Source organism: Myxine glutinosa, chromosome 3, assembly GCF_964187855.1.
Source record: "Myxine glutinosa chromosome 3, kmMyxGlut1.1, whole genome shotgun sequence".
Classification (NCBI taxonomy): Eukaryota; Metazoa; Chordata; class Myxini; order Myxiniformes; family Myxinidae; genus Myxine; species Myxine glutinosa.
The window spans coordinates 88404951-88427972 of record NC_136263.1 but is presented as its reverse complement, the minus strand read 5'-3'; the positions used below and the strand labels follow the sequence as shown (position 1 = coordinate 88427972).

Sequence of the window (23022 nt, the reverse complement as noted above, 5' to 3'; positions counted from 1 at the left end):
TTGGAATCTCCTGCGATGTAGTCAACGCCGAGGGCCTTTCACTCACTCACCGCAGGCAGGTTGGTGGTCTTTCTGTCTTCTACCGACTCCTCTCCGGCCTTGCTCCCCCAGCTCTCTCTGTGCTCTGTCCCCCCAATATTCCTACAGGTCGCACAAGATCTGCCTGCAACCCTCTTCTGGTTAAACTGCCAAAGTCTAGGCTCTCTGCTCACCTTCACTCTTTCATTCCCCTTTTCTCCCGCCTCTGGAACAAACTTCCCCCACTCCCTTCAATCCCACTCCTCCCTCCAGGTCTTTAAAACAGCTGTTCACCACCATCTCTTATCTTCCCCCATCGAAAACCTTGATCTTTTCTACCCCCGGTAATTCACCCCAGAGTCCTTGCAGTGTTCATATGTTTTAATCCTCTCCCACCTCCCCCCAAGTCCTCCCGATGTCCCTGCTCTCAAATGTTGTGTTTGTGTCCTTCCCCCTCTCTTTTGTGTCCTTCCCCCTCTCTTTTGTGTCCTTCCCCCTCTCTCCCCATCTTGTCTACCGCTCCCCTTGTTTTTTGTGTTTTGTGTGTCGGTTTGTCTTTTTGTGTGATTAATGTTAGCTCTTTCACGAGCCTCGATCTTGTATACAAAAAAAAAAAAAAAAAAAAAAAAAAAAAAAAGACATGGGAATGGATACGACAAGACAGACAAAACAAGGGAATACAGGACAATCCAATGAGAAATCTTAGCTGTTGGCAAAATTTTCAAGGAAAAGCAAAACAATGTCCACACCAAAATGGTTCACTGGAAGTCTCCCAAGTTCATGAAGTTATTGTGAAGTGCAAAATTCCCCGACCATGCCCACAGGAGACCATTCACCATTCAGGTGGTCCTTCATCTTCTCAAGAATTGACTCCATGTCTTCTCGAGTCAGACTCTTGGAAGACACCAGACCACGTAACATACTGAACATACCACCAAGGCGACCCCTGTAAAGCAATACACTTTTTTGTATTCCTGTGTTTGCAATCTTAATTTTTGATATAAAATTTCAAATACATTGTCTTTTACAGATTGAATGAAGAAAGCAGTCTGTGGAGGCCACAGAATCTAGAATTTGCTGTCAACATGAGGTTCATATGGTACTCTTTACAAACAAGGACATTCACCTCGACTTCTGAGTCACCTTCACCTCTTCTTCCTCCATGTTTGCCAACTCCTCCTCCTCTTCCTCTTCACTGCTGTCAGCTTCCACATTCGGCAAATCCCCCCGCATGGTGCCCACCATGGGTTCCTGAGTGAACATTTAACATAAGTGATGACGCATTTTACACCTACCTTTCCACATTGCCAATGCCAGTAGACTCAGAGCAGAAAATTAAGGCAAAGATGCCATTCTTGCTTTTCTTGACCGCTGAAGAAAACAGCATAATATAGCCATAAAATTCCTCCACCATTAATGCCACAAGTCACCTCAATCACACTAAGCATAATTGTTGTGGAATTCTATTTTCCAAGGGAACCAAGTTGCAATCCATAATGGAAAGCAAATATTCTGGATAAAAATTAAGGTTACACATATAGAGGATTATCAAACCCACCATATTATATTTTTCTTTTCAAAGTACAGTACCATCTATCTATAATTCCAGCAATCTCTGTGTGTCTGTCTGTGTGTCTGTGACCGCTGTTTCTCGACAACCACGGGTCCGATATACTTGAAACTTGCCAGGTATATTGCTGGGGACCCGAGGATGTGCCTTTTCAAGGTTTGTAATTAATCGGACAAGTACCTACCGAGCTATGTCCAAAAAACGCTTCAACCAATCAGAGAGCAGCGAGCTATCACGTGTGCCGAACCGTTAATGCAATGCAAGCGTTAATGCGTTAATGCAAGGCTTTTCTTTTTTTCCCTCTTCTCTTTCTACTTTTCCTTGCGATTAAATTGCAAACAGCCAAAATACGTTGGCGCTAATTGAATAATTGGCCATTAACACTAAAATAATCGTAACTGCGATATGCCAACTTCCGGACAGTGCAGCCTTCCATGTTGTTGTTGTTTGCAGCAGCTGTTTGCAGCAAAGCAAGGCTTTTCAACTATGTTGCCGTTAAACTATGTTTTAAAACGAATTCAAACTGCGATTAAATTAAAACGATTCATCCTAACTGCGATTTGCGAACTTCCGGACAGTGACGACTTATCTTCCGGCAGCCAATCACAGAACGCTCTGTTGCGTAGGCGTGGCCGATGTGAGACGAGCGGAGCTGAGCGCGTTACGAGCTGACCGCCATTACGGTACGTAATTCGATTTCTTATGCGCATTATTTCTCCCAATTCAGTCAGAGCGAAGGGCGGAAGCGAAGAGCGTTGCTTTTTTTGTTTACGGGCGTACGGGCGGGGTAGAGCGTACGGGTAGCGTTTTTTTTTTTTTTTGGCCACGGAACGGGCACCCACGTACGGGCAATGCCCTAGTTATATAAATTCTGCCACTCGACATAATGTTTAGGCCAGAACAGAAGATAATCCCTCATAAAAAAAATTCGTGGTTAATAATCTTCAGCCGTATTTGAAATAAGTGAAGTTTCCATCGCCCTCAGTAAATATCCCAAAAACGTACTACAGTATGTTGTAAATATGTACTTCTAATGTAATGTGTCCATCTACATAAGTTGTCCATTTTGTAATAAAAACAGGAACAAGATGAGACTTTGGAGGCTATACACTTCTTACAAACCGAAAGAGAATATTTCCATAATGCCGATTTCTTTCTCTGAAAACTCACTTGACCAAAGATTATTCCACTCAATTATTCATGGATATTGAAGTGAAAGACAATGCGGTGGCAGTTTAATAACTGGCAGTTTCCCACCGAGGGCACTGGTAGCTTACCATCTCCTCTGTGGCAACATTACTGCTGTTGGCATTGTCAGTACAATTGGTACTGATAATTTGACTACTATAATCTAGAGTCTTTGCTTCTGCAGCTGAGACTTGAAATTTCCAGGTGCGTGGCTCCTTTCCCTTCGGCTTTTTCTCCTTGATCTTCTTTGGCTTCGGAGACTTGCTGTTGAAAATGAGCACACACCATTCAATCAATAAAATGTTTGCCGATTGCACAAGGCAGCACTTCTGCAGCCCAATGTTGGGCTACATTTTATTTTCCAATTTGTGATTCTGTGAGAGATAAGTTTTGAAAAATAATCCAATTCATGAAGTTTCCATCATTCCGTGGCTTCCATCACCCTCTAATATAACAAGACCGCCTGATATACACAGCAACATTGGTCACCTTCCCGGAGTGAAGGAAGGTTCTGTTGAAGCACAACAGACAATAGGCACATTGTGGGGGGGGGGGGGGGGGGGAGGGAGAGGAGATGAATAGTGAGTGGTGCATTTTTGGTTGAGCTCATGGTGGGGGGCAGCGGGACGCACAGTGGGGGCGGCTGTAATGTACAGACAAGGAAGAGTTAATGGTCGTCAGCTGACATTCATTATACAGACCGTATTTATTTAGAGGATTCTCAATTCTTTCACAGACAAGACAGACATCCTGATCTGGCCAAAATGATGGTCTAATAAAAGCACAAAGGAATAAAGGGCTATAAGATATGGGTGACAACACATGGGGTGCAGACTTGCAAGCATGCCAAACCTGTATGTATGAACACAGGCTACAGTGATGATAGAAACAGTTGTCAAGTGGATATCTACAATAAGCTTTTTCCAAAAGACATTTTTTCTCTGGACCACAAATTATATATTGGCAATTATGGGATTCCTCCATCTATTTAAGTTATTTATCAGACATTCAATAAGATGAAACAGGAGGTTCAAAAATGTGAAACTGCACTTCAAATTGCAATACTTAATTTCCAAATGTTACAAGCAAGAAAGAGCAATCAGAGATTGCAGACCCTCGCCAGGACGTGCATTTAGTGGTTTTTAAGGCTTTTGTGTTAAGACAAATATGGCAGCCGAACCACGTGACCGATGACGTCATCTTTTTTTCTCCACCAATTTATCCGTTGACTATGCTCAAGAAATTTCATCCTGATCGGATGAAGTTTTGTACTTGTCGAATTATGACGTCATAATGGAGGCACCTATGACATCATCGTCAACACATTTTATTCCCCATGGAGAGTTCTTTACAATGAGCCACGTCTCAATTGTTTCTATGCAGCGCTTTCAGAGATATAGAGGTGCAAAGTTTTTCGGTTTTTCCAAGATCGTGCCCATACCATGTGACCCATGACATCATAATTATCATTTTAAAAAATCGGCAGGAAATGGTGCACCTATGGTGAAAATTTCCTGTTAATCGGACCAACAGTTGCAGCGAAAATCATTTTAATTCCGTGCGGACAAACAAACAGACAGATGAAAAATCGGTCAGATACCGAGGATTTGCCGGAATATACTTTTTTTTTATCGGCCATTTTGGACAAATATGGCGGCCGAACCACGTGACCGATGACGTCATCATTATTTGTTTACTATCATCTATTTCGTCATCATTATCTAAACTAATGTATTCCTAGATTATGCTCAATAAATTTCATCTTGATCGGATGAAGTTTTGTACTTGTCGAATTATGACGTCATAATGGACATATGACATCATCATTAACATATTGTGTCGTGGAAATCAATCAGGTCCACAACTTTGTCCCACAGGTTGGTTTAATCACAATTAGATCTCTGACATCATCCTGTATAAAATACAATCATGCAATAGATATCAGGATCTTGGCATCATATAGAAAGGACCGATAATAATAGTCAAAGCAAGCGAGTCTAGCATATAGGTGCGGGTACGTACCATTCAAGACTACAGGACTACATGTCATAGTAAATGTCACAGGAGTGGCTCTGCGTCGCGGATGTCCCAGGTCTTATAGACGCCCCTCAGTGGCTTAAGCGAGTATCACTCCTGGGTTCAACTTTGGTAAAATTTCACTACATTCTCCCCGCCATTAGAACTATATTGCCGCTAGGCAGATTCCAAGCGTGCGTCAGCATTAATTGATTGGGGACGTCATTCCATGTCAGTCGGTCCACCCGTAACGGTCGGGGTGGCGAACTACCCTGCCAGCTCGTGTCCGGAAACTACCGGGTACGGCGTCCCCAAGCCCGGAGTCCCCTGCGTCGGAGTAGCCGCTGGAGGCAGGTGTCGGAGGGGGCACCGCAGAGCCTTCAGGCAGGGGTGTAGGTGACGACAGAAGTGTCAGCAAAAGTTCCATAGAGGAAGCTTCGGTAGAGTCCATAGACTCGTAGATCGGTTCGTCGATATCTCTATAAGGGTTGATGACCCCACAAGGGGCGAGATGGCGTACGGAGACAGTGGACTCGCATCCATCTGCCGTCATCACACGAGCATGCTCGGAATTCGCCTGGAGTACCTGCACCTTATCTACTAAGGGGTCGTACTTGCTTGTGCGCACCGCTCGTTTGAGATAGGCCAGCCCCGGCTCAGCGAGCCAGCTGGGTAAAGATCGGATACTACCCGAGCTTCTAGGGTGGTGGAACAGTCTTTCGTGAGGAGTCTGGTTGGTGGCCGAACATAGGAGAGCCCTGATCGACTTCAGAGCCGCAGGTAGCGACCAAGCCCATTTATTGAGACCCCGGCCGAGGGTCCGGAGGCTTAGCATGACGGCCCTCCATATAATCCCATTGAAGCGTTCGATCTGCCCATTCGCCTGGGGTCTGTACGGTGTGGTGTAACTCGAAGCAACATTATTTTGGAGCAAATAACCTCTCACCTCCTGAGACAGGAACACCGCACCCCGATCGGTATGCACGTAGGCCGGATACCCAAACATAGAAAACAAATTCTGCAGGCACCGTATGACCGCAGCAGCCGTCATATCCCCGCACATGTAAGCAAAAGGGAATCGCGAGTACTCATCAACGATAGTGAGCAGATAACGAGAGTTGCTCGACTCCGGCAGCGGTCCTTTGAAATCCATTGCCAATCTCTCCCACGGTCTAGTAGCCCTAACCAGTGTCCCCATGGGAGGGTTGTAAAAACGCGGTTTGAGTTCCGCACATATAGCGCAGTCACGGCAGATCCGGCGGATGTCCTCAATCGAGTATGGCAGATTACCACTACGCACAAAATGAGCGAAACGCGCCACCCCTGGATGACACAGTGTCATGCAAAGCGCGCAGTCCCTCCAAAGTTACGATCCCCGCGCACGTAGCCGGCCTTGATAAGGCGTCGGCGACCAGGTTATCCTTCCCCGGGCGGTATTTGATGGTGTAGCAGAAGTCGGCGAGTTCGATACGGCAGCGAGTGATTTTCTCATTCTTAATACGTTGAGCATGTAAGGTGTCGTACATGAACGCAACGCTTTGTTGGTCCGTGATGATTTGGAAGCATCGCCCAAGTAAGTACGGTCGCCATCGCCGAATCGACTCGACGATCGCGTACGCTTCCTTTTCGACAGACGAATGCCTCCGCTCAGCGGAGGTGAGAGTCTGCGAAAAGAAAGCCACAGGGCGCCCCCCTTGGGAGAGAGTCGCCGCTATCGCATGATCCGAGGCATCACTTTCTAAGACGAAAGATTCGCTCTCGTTGATCGTCGCCACAGCGGCGCCAGCGATGTCGGCCTTTTGGCCCCCGAAGGCCGCCAAGGCGGCCGGCTTCATGGGGAACGTGTCGCAGGCCACGAGGGGGCGGAGCTTCGCGGATAAATTTTGCACCCACTTCAAATAGTGGGCGAACAGCCCGAGAGCACGCTTCAGCGAAGCCCGATCGCTCGGCGGAGCCATATCGAGAAAAGGTCGCAGACGCTCCTTATCCGGAGAGACTGAGCCATGGGTCACGGTGTACCCCAGAAGATCTATCGTGCGTAGAGAGTAACGACACTTAGCCTCATTCATGGTTAGGCGATACCTCTGCGCGACCTCGAGGAAGCGCTTCAGATTAGCATCGTGATGCCCCTGGTCATACCCACAAACCATAAGATTGTCCAGATATACAAAGACATCTGTCAAGTTCTCCTTAGTAACGAGGTCGTCCATAGCCCTCTGAAAACAGGCGACCCCGTTCGTCACCCCAAAAGGTAGTCGGGTGAACTGGTATAACCTTTGACCCGATTCAAAGGCAGTATAGATGCGATCAGCCCTAGAGATGGGGATCTGATGATACGCACTACGCAGATCGAGAGTGCTGTAGACGGAGTACTGGGCAACCTGTCGTACTAGCGCATCCATCCCCGTAAGGGGCAGGCGTCCAGCTGTGTAAAGCGATTAACCGTCTGAGTAGTCGATTACCATGCGCCGGCGATGGGCCTCACTTCGCACCACTACGACCTGGGCCCACCACGGCGACCGGCTAGGTTCGATAACACCGTCCTTTAAGAGCTGGGCCGTTTCTTCCGCAATGAATTGCGCGTCTGCTCGGGAGTAGCGCCGCGATTTTACCGCGACAGGAGTGCAGTCAGTGGTCAGGTTGGGGAACAGCGAAAGAGGCTCAATTTCCATTTTCGCGAGCGCACACACAGCAAGCGTGTCCGTCCCTCCGAATTCCATTTCCAAACGTCCATGTCGCTTAAGAAAATCATGTCCTAACAGAATGTCAGCACATAATGCAGGCAAGACCTTGAGATGTACATCGGTAAACATGCGCCCCTTCATCACAAGTTTCAATCGACATTCCCCCTTTGTGCTGAGCCTAAGTCCTTGGGAGGCCATGAAGATCCGTTGTGTAGTCCCGAGGACCGGCCACCCATGGTGACGCACCAGCCGCTGATCGACAAAACTATCCGTAGATCCCGTGTCGACTAGGGCCCGCGCAAAAATGCCTTCGACCAAGAGCGGAACAATGGCCTGATCAAGGCCGGAAGATCCGGCAGGTATTGTGCCGTCCGAGCGAGAAGATCGCGCCTCTCGTGTGGATCCCACACCGGCTGCAGTTTTCCGGGCGTCTGAGGAGCCCACGGAGGGCCCCCGTGCCAAACGCATAGTTGGTCGTGCCGGAGCAAGAGCGTGTAGTTCGTACGAGCCGCCGTCAGATGGCGCTCGTGTCACGTGCGAAAGATCGCAGTCAATTGTACTTTCACGTGCTCGAGCAAGAGCGTATAGTTCGTACGAGCTGCCGTCGGATGGCGCTCGTGTCACATGCAGCGTTTGCTGCAAAACAGGAGGAGCTTTCAGAGCAGAAGCTTGTCGTTTGTTCGAGGAGGGCGTTTGAACGCCAGTCAAGGTAGGTCGCTCCGCGGCCGGTCGTGTTCGCACCATTTGTTGTGGCGGCCCGATGTATCTCACCAAGGACGTGCGTGCAGCCAGGGGCCCGCGAGGAGGAGGTCCGCTCATCAAAGCCGAGTGAGGCGCCCCGCTCTGTGCTCGGTCCGTTGGCTCAGCGATAAGCCCATTCAAGGTCGCGCAAGCTCGCGCGCCCCGCGCGGTCTTCTTGCAGACTTTTGCAAAATGTCCTTTAGTCGAACACAAATGGCATATGGCTTCCCGAGCCGGACACGCCGACCTGGGGTGCTGTCGATTGCCACAGAAGTAACACGTCGCGTGTCGTTCAGGCCTTGGCCTGGCTGCTGTAGCTGCTGCCAGGCCGGAATCTGAGTCCACCTCGGGAGCGGCCAGGGGCTCGGCCGTAGTCGAGTCCGCTCCCGTATCCTCGGCGGTAGCCCTCTCCGGTCGCGCGAGTTGAGTAGTCCCCGCAATGACCCGTGCGTGGTCATAAGCGGTAGATTGTTCCCGGGCCTCGGTGTAAACGTTGGCCACCCGTAGGGCCTCCGCGAACGACTGGTCAGCTGTCTCCAAGAGTCTGAGTCTCAGATTTGTAGAGCTGATCCCAGAGACGAAAGCGTCTCGGACAAGATCGTCCTGGACTTGCTCGTGTGTCCGTACCTCTTGAGCACTGTCCGCGAGGAGGTGTCGCAGCTCCTGGGCGAAGCGATCGATCGACTCGGTTGGCTGTTGACGCCGCGTTGCGACCAGATGCCTGTTGTACACCACGCTCCGTTTCTTCATGTAAAGTCGCTTTAGTTCTGCCACGGCGGCATCGTACGTCGTACATCGTGCGATGCTCCTGTAGACGCGGTGGTCGACTTTGGTCTGCAACACAGACAGCTTCGTTTCAGCGGTGGGAACGGCATCCTGGGCGCCGAACTGGTTCTCCAACGTTTTGAGGCAGTGAGTGAACTCCGAGCCCGAATCCTCAGCTTGTGGGTCGGCGCCGAGTGTCGGTACATTGATCATCTTGTGTCCCGCCATTTCCGTAGATCTTAATTGTGATTAAATGTCGTGGAAATCAATCAGGTCCACAACTTTGTCCCACAAGTTGGTTTAATCACATTTGATCTCTGACATCATCCTGTATAAAATACAATCATGCAATAGATATCAGGATCTTGGCATCATATAGAAAGGACCGATAATAATAGTCAAAGCAAGCGAGTCTAGCATATAGGTGCGGGTACGTACCATTCAAGACTACAGGACTACATGTCATAGTAAATGTCACAGGAGTGGCTCTGCGTCGCGGATGTCCCAGGTCTTATAGACGCCCCTCAGTGGCTTAAGCGAGTATCACTCCTGGGTTCAACTTTGGTATAATTTCACTACATATTGTATTCCCCATGGAGAGTTCTTTACAATGAGCCATGCCTCAATTTTTTCTATTCAGCACTTTCGGAGATATACAGGTGCAAATTTTTTGGTTTTTCCAAGATGGCGGCCGAACCACGTGACCGATGATGTCATCAATTGGGCACAGTCTATTCCAGGGCAAGTGAAATATTTGTGTAAAGTTTGGCGATTCTACGTGAAACGGTGTAGATGTAGTGCTGCGCACAGACAAACAGACAGACAAACCAACCGATCAACATACTTGCCGGAATCTTTTCCGGCAAGTAACAAACAGACTCAAATGCAATACCCTCTCCTTTGGCGAGGGTAATTATTATGTCTATGTTCTATTTCATCTGAACAATAAGAAAAATAAAAAAATTCAATCCAGGTTTTAATCTATATTCAAAAGAAATCATCTTAAAAAGATGAGACGTTGGAAAAGATGGTTCTCCCTTCAAGGTATCAAGATAGCAGGATATCGATTTGTTAAATTACTATACTGACCAGCCCACCAGAAGGCAGACCAAGAGATTAATGATACAAAACAAAATCCAGACATGAAAAATGCAAACCAATCAATTATCCAAAGCTAATAAATGTGAATGACTTGGTGAGGTACAAATATCTGACACAGCATCTTACCTTGAATAAAATGGCTCAATATTTCAAAAGTACAATGAGGAAAGTGGTTATGCCTGCAATTCCATCATACTACAAACTTTCTTTAAAACAAACTTGTGCTGTTCACATGCACAAAATATCATCTTAGTTCCACAGCATGCATGACTTGGGGTACAATTGCATGGTTAGTTTAAATAATTGCTTAACAGACTTGTGAGAGTTAAATCGGTCTCAAAAGTAAGAATACCATCTCCTTGGTGAGGGGGTTAGTATATGTGCAACTCCTATGAACAAGGAATAACGAGACATAATTTGATGTCGCGACGTCGACCAATATGCCTCCGCCCACATTATTACATCATTATAATACTTGTACCACGTTTGATTTTAAATTCCATTAGCTGTTCTTACACTACTCACAATAAGTTAGGGATATTGTGGGAGTGAGTTTATTTTTTTTATAGGGGTTAGGGTTAGGGTATTGAAATCAAGAATAGTGTTTTTTCACACTCATTAATAACCATAGAATTAGGACCAACAACTTTTTGCAACATAATTAATACACAAAATCAACCACACCGAAGAACCTGCCGATATGCCTAACTTATTGTGAGGAGTGTAAGTATCACGTTTTTACCTGACATGTCCTCTGACCTTTGACATATTAATGTCAAAATATAATTAGTTTCTCTTTGCATCATAATATATGTGTATACCAAGTTTGGTTAAAATCCCATCACTGGTTCACAAGTTAGCTCGGTAACAGAATTTTTTTCATCCAACGGGACCTCTGACCTTTGACCTCAATGTAATCAGTTTATCTTTACATCATTATACATAATTTTACCAAGTTTGACTTGGATCCCTTCAACTGGTCTTAGGTTATCGCGGGAACCAAAACCTATCACGGATGCTTGGATGAACAACCCGAAAACACAATGCCTCTGGTGACTTTGTCGGCATAAAAAGACTTAAGGATAGAAAAAAAAAAGTGAAAATCGTTGCCATAGTATACATATGCCAAAAATAGATGGTACCAAACTTTTAGTGTCTCGACATACAAACCAAGCTTTACAAACAAACCAATATGTTCTCCGTTAGATGGGCGGTGTTTTATTCTATCATACCTTTCATTCATTTCTGATAGATTCATGTTGCAAAAAAGACGAGGTTCAAGAAAATTATCAGTTTCGTGTCCAAGTGTCCAAGAATCTGCTTCCTCCTTTGCGATGAAGCCGATTCTGAGGGCCTTATCACTCGCTCACCGCAGGCAGGATGGCGGTCATTCTGTCTTCCACTGACAGCTCTACGGCCTTGCTCCCCCAGCTCTGTCCCGCGAATATTCCTTCAGGTCGCACAAGATCTGCCAGCAACCCTCTTTTCGTGAAACTACCAAAACCAAGACTCTCTGCTCACCTTCACTCTTTCATTCCTCTTTTTTCCCCACCTTTGGCAAACTCAATCTCTTCAATCCCTCTCCTCCCTCCAGGTCTTTAAAACATCTGTTCACCACCATCTCTTGTCCAAAAAAACATTATTATCCCCCATCCAAAACCTTTATCTTTTCTTCCCCCATTAAAAAACCCCAAATCCACCTCTTTCAATCTCCGACTGCATCCCTGAAATTCCTAGTAGTGTTCAGTTGCTTTATACCATGTACCTCTCCCCTCTTACCCCAGCCCTCTCCCTTCCACAGATCTACCGACATCCCTGTTATCTACTGTTGTTGTGCTTGTTTGCTTTCCTCTCAGTCCCGCTCGTCTCCCGCTCCCTTTATTGTACGTCTTATGTGCCTTTTCATGTTTCATTTGCTAGCTCTTACACGAGCCTTGACTCTGTCTACAAAAAAAGAAAAAAGGAAAAAAAAAGTGTATTGACAAGGTCAAGATACTTGTTACAATAAAATTTAAAAAAACAGATGATATTATGCAAATAGTAAATTTCAATTTCATGAGTGTTTTTACTCTGGATTTGTTAAAGCTACAGAAAATTAGTCAACATGGAGTTGAAACGAAGGATCACAAAGTTGAGGAAGGTAAAGGATACAGAAGAAGAGAAAAGTAAAGTTGAAATGTGTGTTGAAGAAGGACCCTAATCTCTGAAGTGGACCTAAAAATAGGGTTGATAAAATTTTAATGAAGCAATATTGATTAGGGCAATTTCATGATACAACAACAGGCATTTTCAGGCCATTTTCCCTGCAAGAGCAGGGGTTAGCCTTGCGGTCCCCCATGACAATGTTCTCCATTTTGCCCTATTTTCTGCATCTCCCCTTGTTAACCCCCTTGCCCGCATTTCTTCTTCGACCATCGAAAGCCAAGTCTTTCTCGGTCTTCCCCGTCCTCTACTTCCTTCTACATTCATTTCCATCACTCTTTTCAACCAGTCACTTTCATCCTTCCTCAACATGTGACCAAACCATCTCAACCTGTTTCTCTTCACAGCATCCATCACAGGCTCTATTCCCATCATCTTTCGCAATTCATCATTTGTCTTCCTCTCTCTCAATGATACTCCACACATCCACCGAACCATTCGCATTTCCATCCTTTCCAGCCTTCGTTGCTGCTCTACGTTCATTACCCATGTCTCACTCCCATAAATCATAACACTTCTCACACATGCAGCACACACCTTTCCCTACAGCTTCAACGACACTCCCCTCCTCGTCAGCACGCCACTCAGTTCCCGAAACTTCTTCCATGCACATCTCACTCGAGCAACCATAGCCGAGTCTGATCCACCTTCTCCATTCAGCATGTCTCCAAGGTAACAAAATGTTTTCACACCTTCCAGCTTCACGCCATCTCCAAGATCCAACTCAACATTTCCTCCATCTGCAGCTCCCTCTGTGCACACCTTACACTTGAATGTAGCTGCCACACTGGTTAATGAACCTCTCAAACCACTACATTTTTGATGAACCCACTCAGCACACATTGTACATTGAATGGAGTTCACTCCGACACCCTTCCTGCACACAGCACACGGCCACTTCCCAGTTTTTTCCAACTCACCACATGCTTTACCACTTGCCATCACCTTCGTTTTTCCGATATTCACCTTCAGACCTTTTGTCTCCATACACTCCTTCCATTGTTCATCTTCTCCTTCAGTCCATCCATACTTTCTGCAATCAACACCAGATCATCTGCATACAACAACTCCCACGGTATACCCTCCTTTACATTCTGAGCCAGCACCTCCATCACAGCTACAAATAGTAGTGGACTTAGTACCGACCCCTGATGCCCTCCCACCTTCACCTCAAACTCACCACTGTTCCTGTCCTTCGTCCTTACAGCTGTGCGCGCTCTTTTGTACATTGCCATCACTACTCTGATCAACCATTCCTCCACTCCTAACTTCCTCAATGCCCATGTCACTACTTCACGTGGAACCCTATCGAATGCTTTCTCCAGATCAACAAACCCAAGAAACAACTTATTCCTCTTCTCCATATACTTCTCCTGCAACTGCCTCACAATAAAAAGCGCCTCTGTCGTTCCTCTTCCTGGCATAAATCCAAACTGCATTTCGTCAATCTTCACTTTCTTCCTTATCCTCCTCTCCAACACCCTTTCCAATACCTTCATTCCATGCTCCAATAACTTTATCGCTCGATACGAGCCACAGTCCAGAGGGTCACCTTTCCCCTTATATAGAGGGACGAGGGTACTCAGTTCCCAATCCACTGGAATGCGTCTTTCTTTCACCACCAGATTGCAGATCTCTGACATTCTCTTCACACCCCAATTTCCCGCTGCCTTAAACATATCTCCCACAACTCCCGTCGGCCCTCCCGCTTTTCTACTCTTCATTGCTTTTATCGCTTCCTCAACTTCCTTCTCGGTTATCTTCTCTGCCGGTCCTAAAACTGGGTTATTCTCTATGTTGCCATCCCATTCATTCTCTGCATTCAACAGTATTTCCATACATCTCTTCCATCTTCCTTTAATTCTTCCCTACCTCTTCCTCCTTCTTTCTCCTCTTCCATCTTCCCTACCACTTCCTCCTCTTCCACATCTTACCCTACCCCTACCCCCCCCCCCCTGTTCTGGACCCGATGCTCCCCCTTCCTCTTCATTAACGGTATGGACCTCAAACATCCGGGGCCTTCGCTCAAACTTGACTGATCTCTCCATACAGGTTGCTTCTGACAAACCAGATGTGATCTGCTTAACAGAAATTTTCCTCCTTCATGATGTCTCTGATGCCTTGGTATCTCTCCCAGGTTACTCCCTCCTCCGGTATGATAGACCTGAGCCTCGTCCTGGAGGTGGGGTTGCTATCTTTATAAAAAACTCTCTTCCTCACTCGCCCTCCACTGCCCTCTCTCCACCTCACCCCCAGGAATACCTTTGGCTACGGCTTCCCCTTCGCTCCCACCTTTTGTTCATATGTGTTGTACCGTCCACCAAACAGCGATGACTCCATCTACATCTCGCTGTCTGATAATATGGACCAACTTCTATCTACCCATCCCAACTCTCTCTTCCTCATATGTGGTGATTTCAATTGTCACCATGCCAGTTGGCTGGGTGTGGGTACCTCTCTCACCAGCCATGGCTCTTCAGCAAAGGACTTCTGCGACTCACTGGGACTGACACAATCTGTCAATTTCCCGACCCGGATCTCAGTCAACGGAGCATCTTCTCTTCTGGATTTGGTTATGACAAACTTCCCTGAAAATGTCTGCTGCTCTTCTTCTGCTCCAATCGGCTCATCTGATCATGTGCTTGTCAAAGTGGACATCTCTCTGACCATTCTCAGAGAGCCTCCTCAGCGTCGACGAGTCTGGCATTTCTTCCTCTTCTCGTCAATCTTCTTTCCAACTTCATCATCCCACCACCATGTTTCCGAGTGCCTCGGTGGTCCTTTTGTCCATCCACATACCTCACCAGCGGCTCCCAACAGACTATCTTTCATTGACATCCAACCACTTTCAAGCTCAACCACATCATCCTCGACCCTACTCAGCCTCTCTTTTAATGCCTCCCTCACTGTCACCTCTTTCAACCTCCACACCTTCATTCTCGGTTGGTACTTCACCCGCTGAGCTCTCCTTGCACCTTTCACCCTTATGTCGCAGACAACCAAGTGGTGCTGTGAAACAGCCTCCTCCCCTGGGATCACCTTTGTGTCCCGGAGGTGCCCCCTATCTCGCCTACGCACCAGCAGGTGGTCAACGGTTGTCGTCGACCCACCTGACGTGTATGTAACAAGCTTATTATCCTCTTTCTGGAACTGAGTATTACAAATCAACAAATCAGCTCCAATTTCATGATGATGGATGAAAAACATGAGGCTGATACGGAAATGTTCTAATGTTCCTGATCCAAAATAAAGGAGAGGTTTATTGTACGAAAACTAATATGGGCGACCTTGAAATTAGGCTTGGGTAAACAATGTAAAATACACAGTATACATAGATGGTTAAAAAGAAGCCTTTTAATCTGACGATGTAACACAACCTGCTTGTCGAAATACTGAGGAATACAAAAAAAATGAGCCGAGGATTTGCACAAACCCATCATCAGAAAATTAATAAGGAGAAAAATCTTTCACAACTATAAATGTTGATCTGTCTGTCTCTCTGCATGTCACAAATACATACACTCCTACACATCTGTATGGATTTGGACAAAATTTGTCAGAGGGGAAAGGTTGTACCGGCCAGGTGTTACCAGGATTAGTGGCTCCTTCGGCCACAGGGAAATGCCCTGGAAAAATGATGGGGGTATACTTCCTCGCTGCTGCAGTTGGTTTGAATAGTGTCACCTTTTGTGAAGTTGAGCACGACAGGATGGATTGAATTTCCCCAGAAAACTGCCTGTCATCTTCTGTGGTTATTCTTGCCACCACCATGGATGGCTATCTTTTCCTGTCACTGGGGACGGGTACCTTTGCTAGTATATTCTAAAGCCACTTATTAGTCCCCTACCGGTGTACACCGGAGGGGACTTTGGGTTTGCACACCGTCCCTCCGTCAGTCTGTCCGTCCGTCCGTCCGTCCATCCGTCCGTCCGTCCGTCCGTCCGTCCGTCAGTCAGTCAGTCTGTCACGCAAAGAACAGCTTTCCGGACTTTTTATTCTAAATGCTTAATGCTAATGATTTAAACTTGGCACATGGTTTCCTCAAGTTTTTTGTTTTTTTTACAGATCAAGTTACAGATCAAGTTCGAACCTCACGACGTTTCGATCATTTTTGACAAAGTTATGGCACTTTGAACTTTGGTAATTTCCCCAACAGTTTTCTGGACTATAATTTGGAGTGCGGTAAGTCAAAGCCGTTAATATTCCTTGTTTTAACTCCAATTTACATTCTGTTTCCACTTTTAGTGAGAAGTAGGGGTCTGTGCAACCATTCATGAACTTTATTTGGTGCAAATCGGATAATTTTTAGCCGAGTTACCTCAGACCGTGAGTTGGTAATTATATAATTCACACTGCCGGTAGGGGACATGTATTAATAATAATAATAATAATTCATTTATTTTGTATAGCGCTTTTCCAGAAGCCCAAAGGCGCTTTGACAGAGTGGCAAACATAATGCATAACAATACATGAAAACAACAATTGCAAAAAGACAAGAATCAATAGGGAAATATTTAAAGCAAAAGGAGGGAGAAGGAGAAGAGATAGTCAGGGGTTAAATGCTGTGGGTTGAATGTTGAATGCAGTGTTGAACAGGTGGGTCTTGAGTGATGTTTTGAATGTGGTGAGTGAGGAGGAGTCTCTGATGGTGTGAGGTAGCGAGTTCTAGAGGGTGGGAGCAGCGATGGAGAAGGCCCTGTCCCCCCAGGATCTAAATTTGGTCCGGATGGAGGGGGTCAGGAGGTTGGTACCAGCAGAGCGGAGGTTGCGGGTGGGAGTGTGTCTGGAGAGGTCAGCCAGGTAGGATGGGGCCAGGTTATGGAGGGCTTTGTATGTCAAGAGGAGGATTTTGTACTGGATTCTCTGGGGGATGGGGAGCCAGTGAAGCTTGTAAAGGACGGGGGTGATGTGGTCACGGGTCCGGGAATGGGTGAGTAGACGGGCAGCGGAGTTCTGAATGTATTGGAGTTTATTGGTGATTTTTGAGGGTGAACCATAGAGGAGGCTATTGCAGTAGTCCAGACGGGAGGTGATGAAGGCGTGGATGAGGGTTTCTGCAGCCGTGGAGGAGAGGGATGAGCGGAGACGGGCAATGTTATTCAGGTGAAAGAAGGCTGACTTTGTGATCTGTTTAGTGTATTTGTCGAAGGAAAGGGTTTGGTCAAAGATGATTTGCAGCGCAATACTCAGAATGCTTGTTATATTTGGTCAGGTGATTTGATTGAACTTAAAAATGGAAGGAGTTACATGTACAGTGCCTAGAGAAAGTCTACACTCCCTTTCAAAATTTTCACATTTTGTTGCCTTATAGCTTGGAATTAAATTGCATTAAATCAGACTTTTTCTACCTTTATTTACATCGTAACCCACAACTTCCAAGTGAAAAACAAATTCTACAAATTTCAGAAAATTCATTAAAAATACAAAACTAGATTATTTTGGTTGCATCAGTGTCCACCCCCCTTATAAGAGCAATTGTAAATTAGCTCAGGTGCAACCAATCATCTTCAAAATCAAACACCAAGTTAATTGGCCTCCAGCTGTGTTAAATTGTAGTGATTCTGATTATTTCGGAATAAAATCAGCTGTGTCTGTCGGTTTCCTCTGCTGGGTCATGCATTTAATAGCAAAGACGCAACCATTAGCACCAAGGAGCTTTCAAAAGACCTCCAGGATAAAGTTGTGGGAAGGCACAGATCAGGGAATGGGTATAAAAATATTTCAAACGCCTTGAATATCCTTTGGAGCACAGTCAAGACAATCATTAAGAAATGGGAGGCGTATGGTACCACCAAAACCATGCCGACATCAGGCCGTCCCTCCACACTGGATGACCAAGCAAGGAGGAGGCTGATCAGAGAGGCCACCAAGAGGCCAATGGTAACTTTGAAAGAGATACAGCCCTTTATGGCAAAGACTGGTCACTGTGTGCATGTGACAACAATATACCAAGCACTTCACAAGTCTGGCCTGTATGGTAGGGTGGCAAGAAGGAAGCCATTACTCAAAAAGTAATGGCTTCCTTGAGTCCTATTTGAGGTACCACTCCGGAGATTCGGAAGCCATGTAACAAAAAGTTTTGTGGTCTGACGAAACCAAGGTGGAACATTGTGGCCTAAATGCAAAACGATACGTTTTGGCGCAAACCCAACACAGCACATCACCAAAGAACACCATCCCTACTGTGACGCATGGCAGTGGTGGCATCATGTTATGGGGATGTTTCTCATCAGCAGAGACTGGGACATTCGTCAAGATAGAAGGGAAAATGAATGGAGCAAAATCAGAAATATCCGAGACGAAACCTGCTGCCTTAAGCAAGAATGCTGAAATTGGGACAGAAGTTTACCTTTAAGCATGACAACGACCCGAAACACACAGCCAAAGCCACACTGGAGTGGCCAAGGAACAAAAAGACAAATGTCCTTGATTGGCCCAGTCAGAGCCCCGACCTAAATAGAATCCAAAATCTGTGGCATGACGAAGTTGCTGTCCATCAACACTCTCCACGTAACTTGACTGAGCTTGAACAGTTTTGTACAGAAGAATGGGCAAATATTGCCCAATCAAGGTGTGAAAAGTTGGTAGAGACCTATCCCAACATACTCCAAGCTGTAATTGCTGTCAAAGGTGCTTCCACCAAGTATTAACTCAGGGGGGTGGACACTTATCCAACCAAGATATTCTAGTTTTGTATTTTTAATTAATTATCTAAAATTTGTAGAATTTAATTTTCACTTGGAAGTTACGATGTGTAAATACAGGTGGAAAAAGTCTGATTTAATACATTTTAATTCCAGGCTATAAGGCAACAAAAGGTGAAATTTTTCAAAGGGGAGTAGACTTTATATAGGCACTGTACATGAGTGAAACTGCAGTTATTTATAAATTTTAAAAAAAAAAAAGAAAAAAAAAAGGTAAAACAAGTCCTTTCTAGGGGGGTCCAGGGGCATACTCCCACAGACAATTTTGAAAAATTGATGTCAAAATATGGAAATTTTGGGGTGATCTTGTCCAAAATGTACCAAAAAAACCTATGCAAATGCAAAAGTGATATTTGGAGGAATTTTTTATTATTTCACATGAACATCCCAAATGGAGAAGATTGTCATGGGGACCGCAAGGCTAACCCCCGCTCTAGCAGGGAAAATGGCCTCAAAATGCATGTTGTTGTTGTTGTTGTTGTTGTTGTCACCTGAACATCCATTGCTCGTACATTATTTTCCATTAACACAAAATAAATTAATGTTGAATACCACATAAATACCGTTGAAATTAATGTTGAATACCATAATTTTGATTTCCAGGGCCCGGTTGCTAGAAGCACAGATAAGCCTATTACGTGGATAAATCACATATCCAGTGCATTAAATATATCCACAGGATAGCTTCTAGTAACCGGGCCCAGGGCTTTTAATACACTAGTGGAATTGATTCAATTTTGATGAAGATCCAAATCCAGATACAGATCCGATAATTTTGTAAATGGTTCTTCACCATTGAGTAATGTGGGGCTAAAATAATATACAACAGGATATCACAAAGCTATGGATGGATTCAGACAAAATTTTGTGGGCAGGTTGGGTGTATGGCAAGGCCAAATTGATTTGATTTTGGTGACGATCCGAATCTGGATACGAGTTAAAAAATGTTTTAAATTGATTCTTCAGCATTGAGAAATGGGGCCAAAAACGATATATTAGCTTGATATCTCAAAAAGTTGTGGACAGATTCAGACAAAACCAGGTGGATGAGTTTGTTAGGTGACAGGAACAAGCCGATTAGATTTTAGTTAAGGTCCGGATCCAGATCCGGCCTTTCAGTGGGATACAAAACGTAAACTGTTCAGCCAGGCCGAGGTATACGCTCTACCGAGTGTCGTTATCTAGTTTTATCTGCACCATAAGCTACAGAAAAGAAACATTATTATATATTCTTCAATTACAATGCAGTGGGTTAAGTCATCAAATGGTTTAGAAAAGTAGAAAGGGAGGTTTCAGGCCTACCTCATAAAATGTGATAGCCATGCAGTTGAATTATTTTAGATACAACTCATTTTACCAGCTGTGCCAGTCAAAATAAAGACCAATTACTGCACTGTAGTCCCAAGAAGGAAGCTGGACATTTGGGGTTCTAAAGGGTCTCATGAATATTGAGAGTATAAGGGGGCTTAAGGTTTAGGTTTCCTGGAATTTGCTTTTCTAATGAGTATAAAAAGTCTTTGGTGTCTTAGGTTCTAGATAGCCTTAGTCTCTTGGGGGTCTTTGGGTTCTAAAATGTCTAAATTGTCTTAGGGGTCTTAGGTTGATAAAGGGTAAAACGGGTCTTAGAGGTTTTAAAGGTCTTTGGGTTTTATGATTTCTAAAAGAAATTTGGCCTAAAACACTCCCCAGAACTCATTGATGAACCTCTGAAAGTTTGATGAAGATCCGTTCAGCCATCTCTGAGAAAAATGGCGACACACACACACAGCCACACATACTCAAGGTGAACAATGGAAGAATATACAAATGCAAATCTCATTTTGTGAAACATTATACCAGGAGGAAGACTAGCAGGCTATATAAAATCGTTGACACACCCACGCACGCACACGCACACACACTGACTGGTTTCCCAACTGCCCGGATCATCAGCTGGGCACCGTTTTTCATCGAGGTTTCAATCCTTTCAGCAAAGAACTTCTCCTTTCTTTTCAATTGCTAAACAATATTTTCTGAATGCACCCCTAACAACTTGTAAGCCTGAGTTAACTATAACCGATAACTGTTTGGTGGTACAGTGCCTGGTACACTGCCTGACACCCACTATAAACCTACACTTGTACGGGTTGTTATGAAGCTTTGGGATCAGGAACACAACTTGCACAGAATACTTCGGGCATACAACTTATTTTAGCAAGCGAGTTATTTTGAAATACTCACCCGTGCATTTCACAACAATGTGTGCGCCATCCAAGGACGTTAAGACTCAGTAACCTGCTGCCAGTACTACTGGTTGGTGGATTTAAAGACCCCATGATGCATTTCACAAAGAGGTGGAGAGTTATCATCAACACACTGGCCAAACTGCATTTCTAAGATTAACATTAAATCTGACGTACGTCGGACCTTTGCGTGCTGCTCTTTGCAGATCACACAGAGTGGCATTTCCCCCTTCCGTAATGTGATGCAGTTAAAAAAAAAAAAAAACCCGGCTATCTTGCATTCTTTACTACATAAAGTATACTGCACCAACCATCAAGCAGAATTCCAAGTTAAAGCACCCACCCTGTTTGCTTCTTGATAAACTCCTCACAGTTTCGAGTGATCTCTGCAGCACTCAATTGGCCTGGATCACAACCAGCCTTGCCATTCACCATGTTCTTGGTCTTTTGCTCTGGAATCTCTGGTTGAACTGCATTCAAGTTGCACGGTGCTGAAATATACAGGTAATAGCTGGATCTTACAAAGCAGCATTGCCAAACAGACCTAACATGAGGGTGTTTAAAATGTAACCTGCACTTTTTGTTATAGAAAACTAAAAAGTCCAAGATGCTTCTGCATATTTTTTCCAACCTATTCTACTACTGCACATAGGTATTCATCTTATCAGTGTGGCAACAGCTTCGTGTCAGAAACAAGAAGCATATGCATCTTTATAACAAGTACACAGCTACAAGTACACAGCTACTTCCAAGACATCATCGTCACTACAAAACTTGACGTCAACCACATCCTTGAATGATGCAAATATATGAAAATCACCTGCCAAAATATTAGGACTTTTGGTAAGCTCAGTTAAACACTACAGCAATAACGTACCTCGCTTAGCGCTCAGGATACGTTCATGGAGAAGAGTGCGCAAATCAAAAATATACTAAAAGGAGTGATTCGACAATTGTTGATATAGAGATGCTCTCACGACAGCATTATTTATTGAGGGCTTCAATTTGGTATTGGTAATAATGCTAATAACAGAGGGCAAACATATTGTTTAATAAATACTGCAATGCAGATGGTAAACAGCTTGGGGAATTCAAGGGCTACCTGGTCAGTCATCAGCAATCGCAGCTTCACCACTTATGTGGATTCTCTGCAAATTACTGCGGTGCTTAAACCTGTCGAACCAATCTTAACCGGCTTTACACTTCTCCTTGAACGAGCTAACTTTGTTTTAGTTATCAAAGTAGTGGACTTGGCAGGAGCAATCATCTTATTTGCATTGTTGAGAATTGTTATAATGGTCGACGTAGCAAAGTCTAAAGCACGACCTGCTTTTACCTGATTGGCTCACAGTGTGTGAATGCACAGCAATGGCGGTGGGTGCGTTTACTTGCCGAGCACTGCGTGTTATGGGTTTTCCTAATTTTCTTTTGTTTTTAGGAAAACATTTTTAGTGGAAAATTTCTCCAGGACAAAAGCTTTATAACGAATCAGCATTCTACAGGATAGCGAGAAGCGAGGCATTACTGTATATTCCTTCTACATTCTGTTCAACCGAGTTCTTTTCAAAGTGTCCTCTCCAATGCTTATTTTATTTATTTCCAGTGCAAATGAATGATGGCTTCCATTCATTTTTTTTTAGTGGCATTTTTGAAGTGCTCCCATTGCTGGTCCTTGCTGTAAATAATATACTTTATTAATTTATATATGCCATGGTTCTTCAAAGACACTTCTGCATTTGAGACATAATACCAAACTGCACAGCTAACCTCATGCAAGTTTCAAATATTTTTATATTTAGATTTGCCAGAAA

General features: G+C 44.9%; 1 protein-coding gene across 2 annotated transcripts in view; it reads right to left on the bottom strand.

The window, feature by feature from the left end:
- SRPRA (SRP receptor subunit alpha) overlaps window positions 1-23022 on the bottom strand; it is a 69596-nt gene that overhangs the window by 33061 nt on the left and 13513 nt on the right. For both annotated transcript variants that reach the window (XM_068110535.2, XM_068110536.2), the window contains 4 exons: window positions 21555-21702; window positions 2866-3040; window positions 1145-1269; window positions 855-964 (listed from right to left, as the gene is read on the bottom strand). In XM_068110535.2, the coding sequence (XP_067966636.1) occupies window positions 855-964; window positions 1145-1269; window positions 2866-3040; window positions 21555-21702 (558 nt within the window). The remainder of the gene's footprint in view (window positions 1-854; window positions 965-1144; window positions 1270-2865; window positions 3041-21554; window positions 21703-23022) is intronic.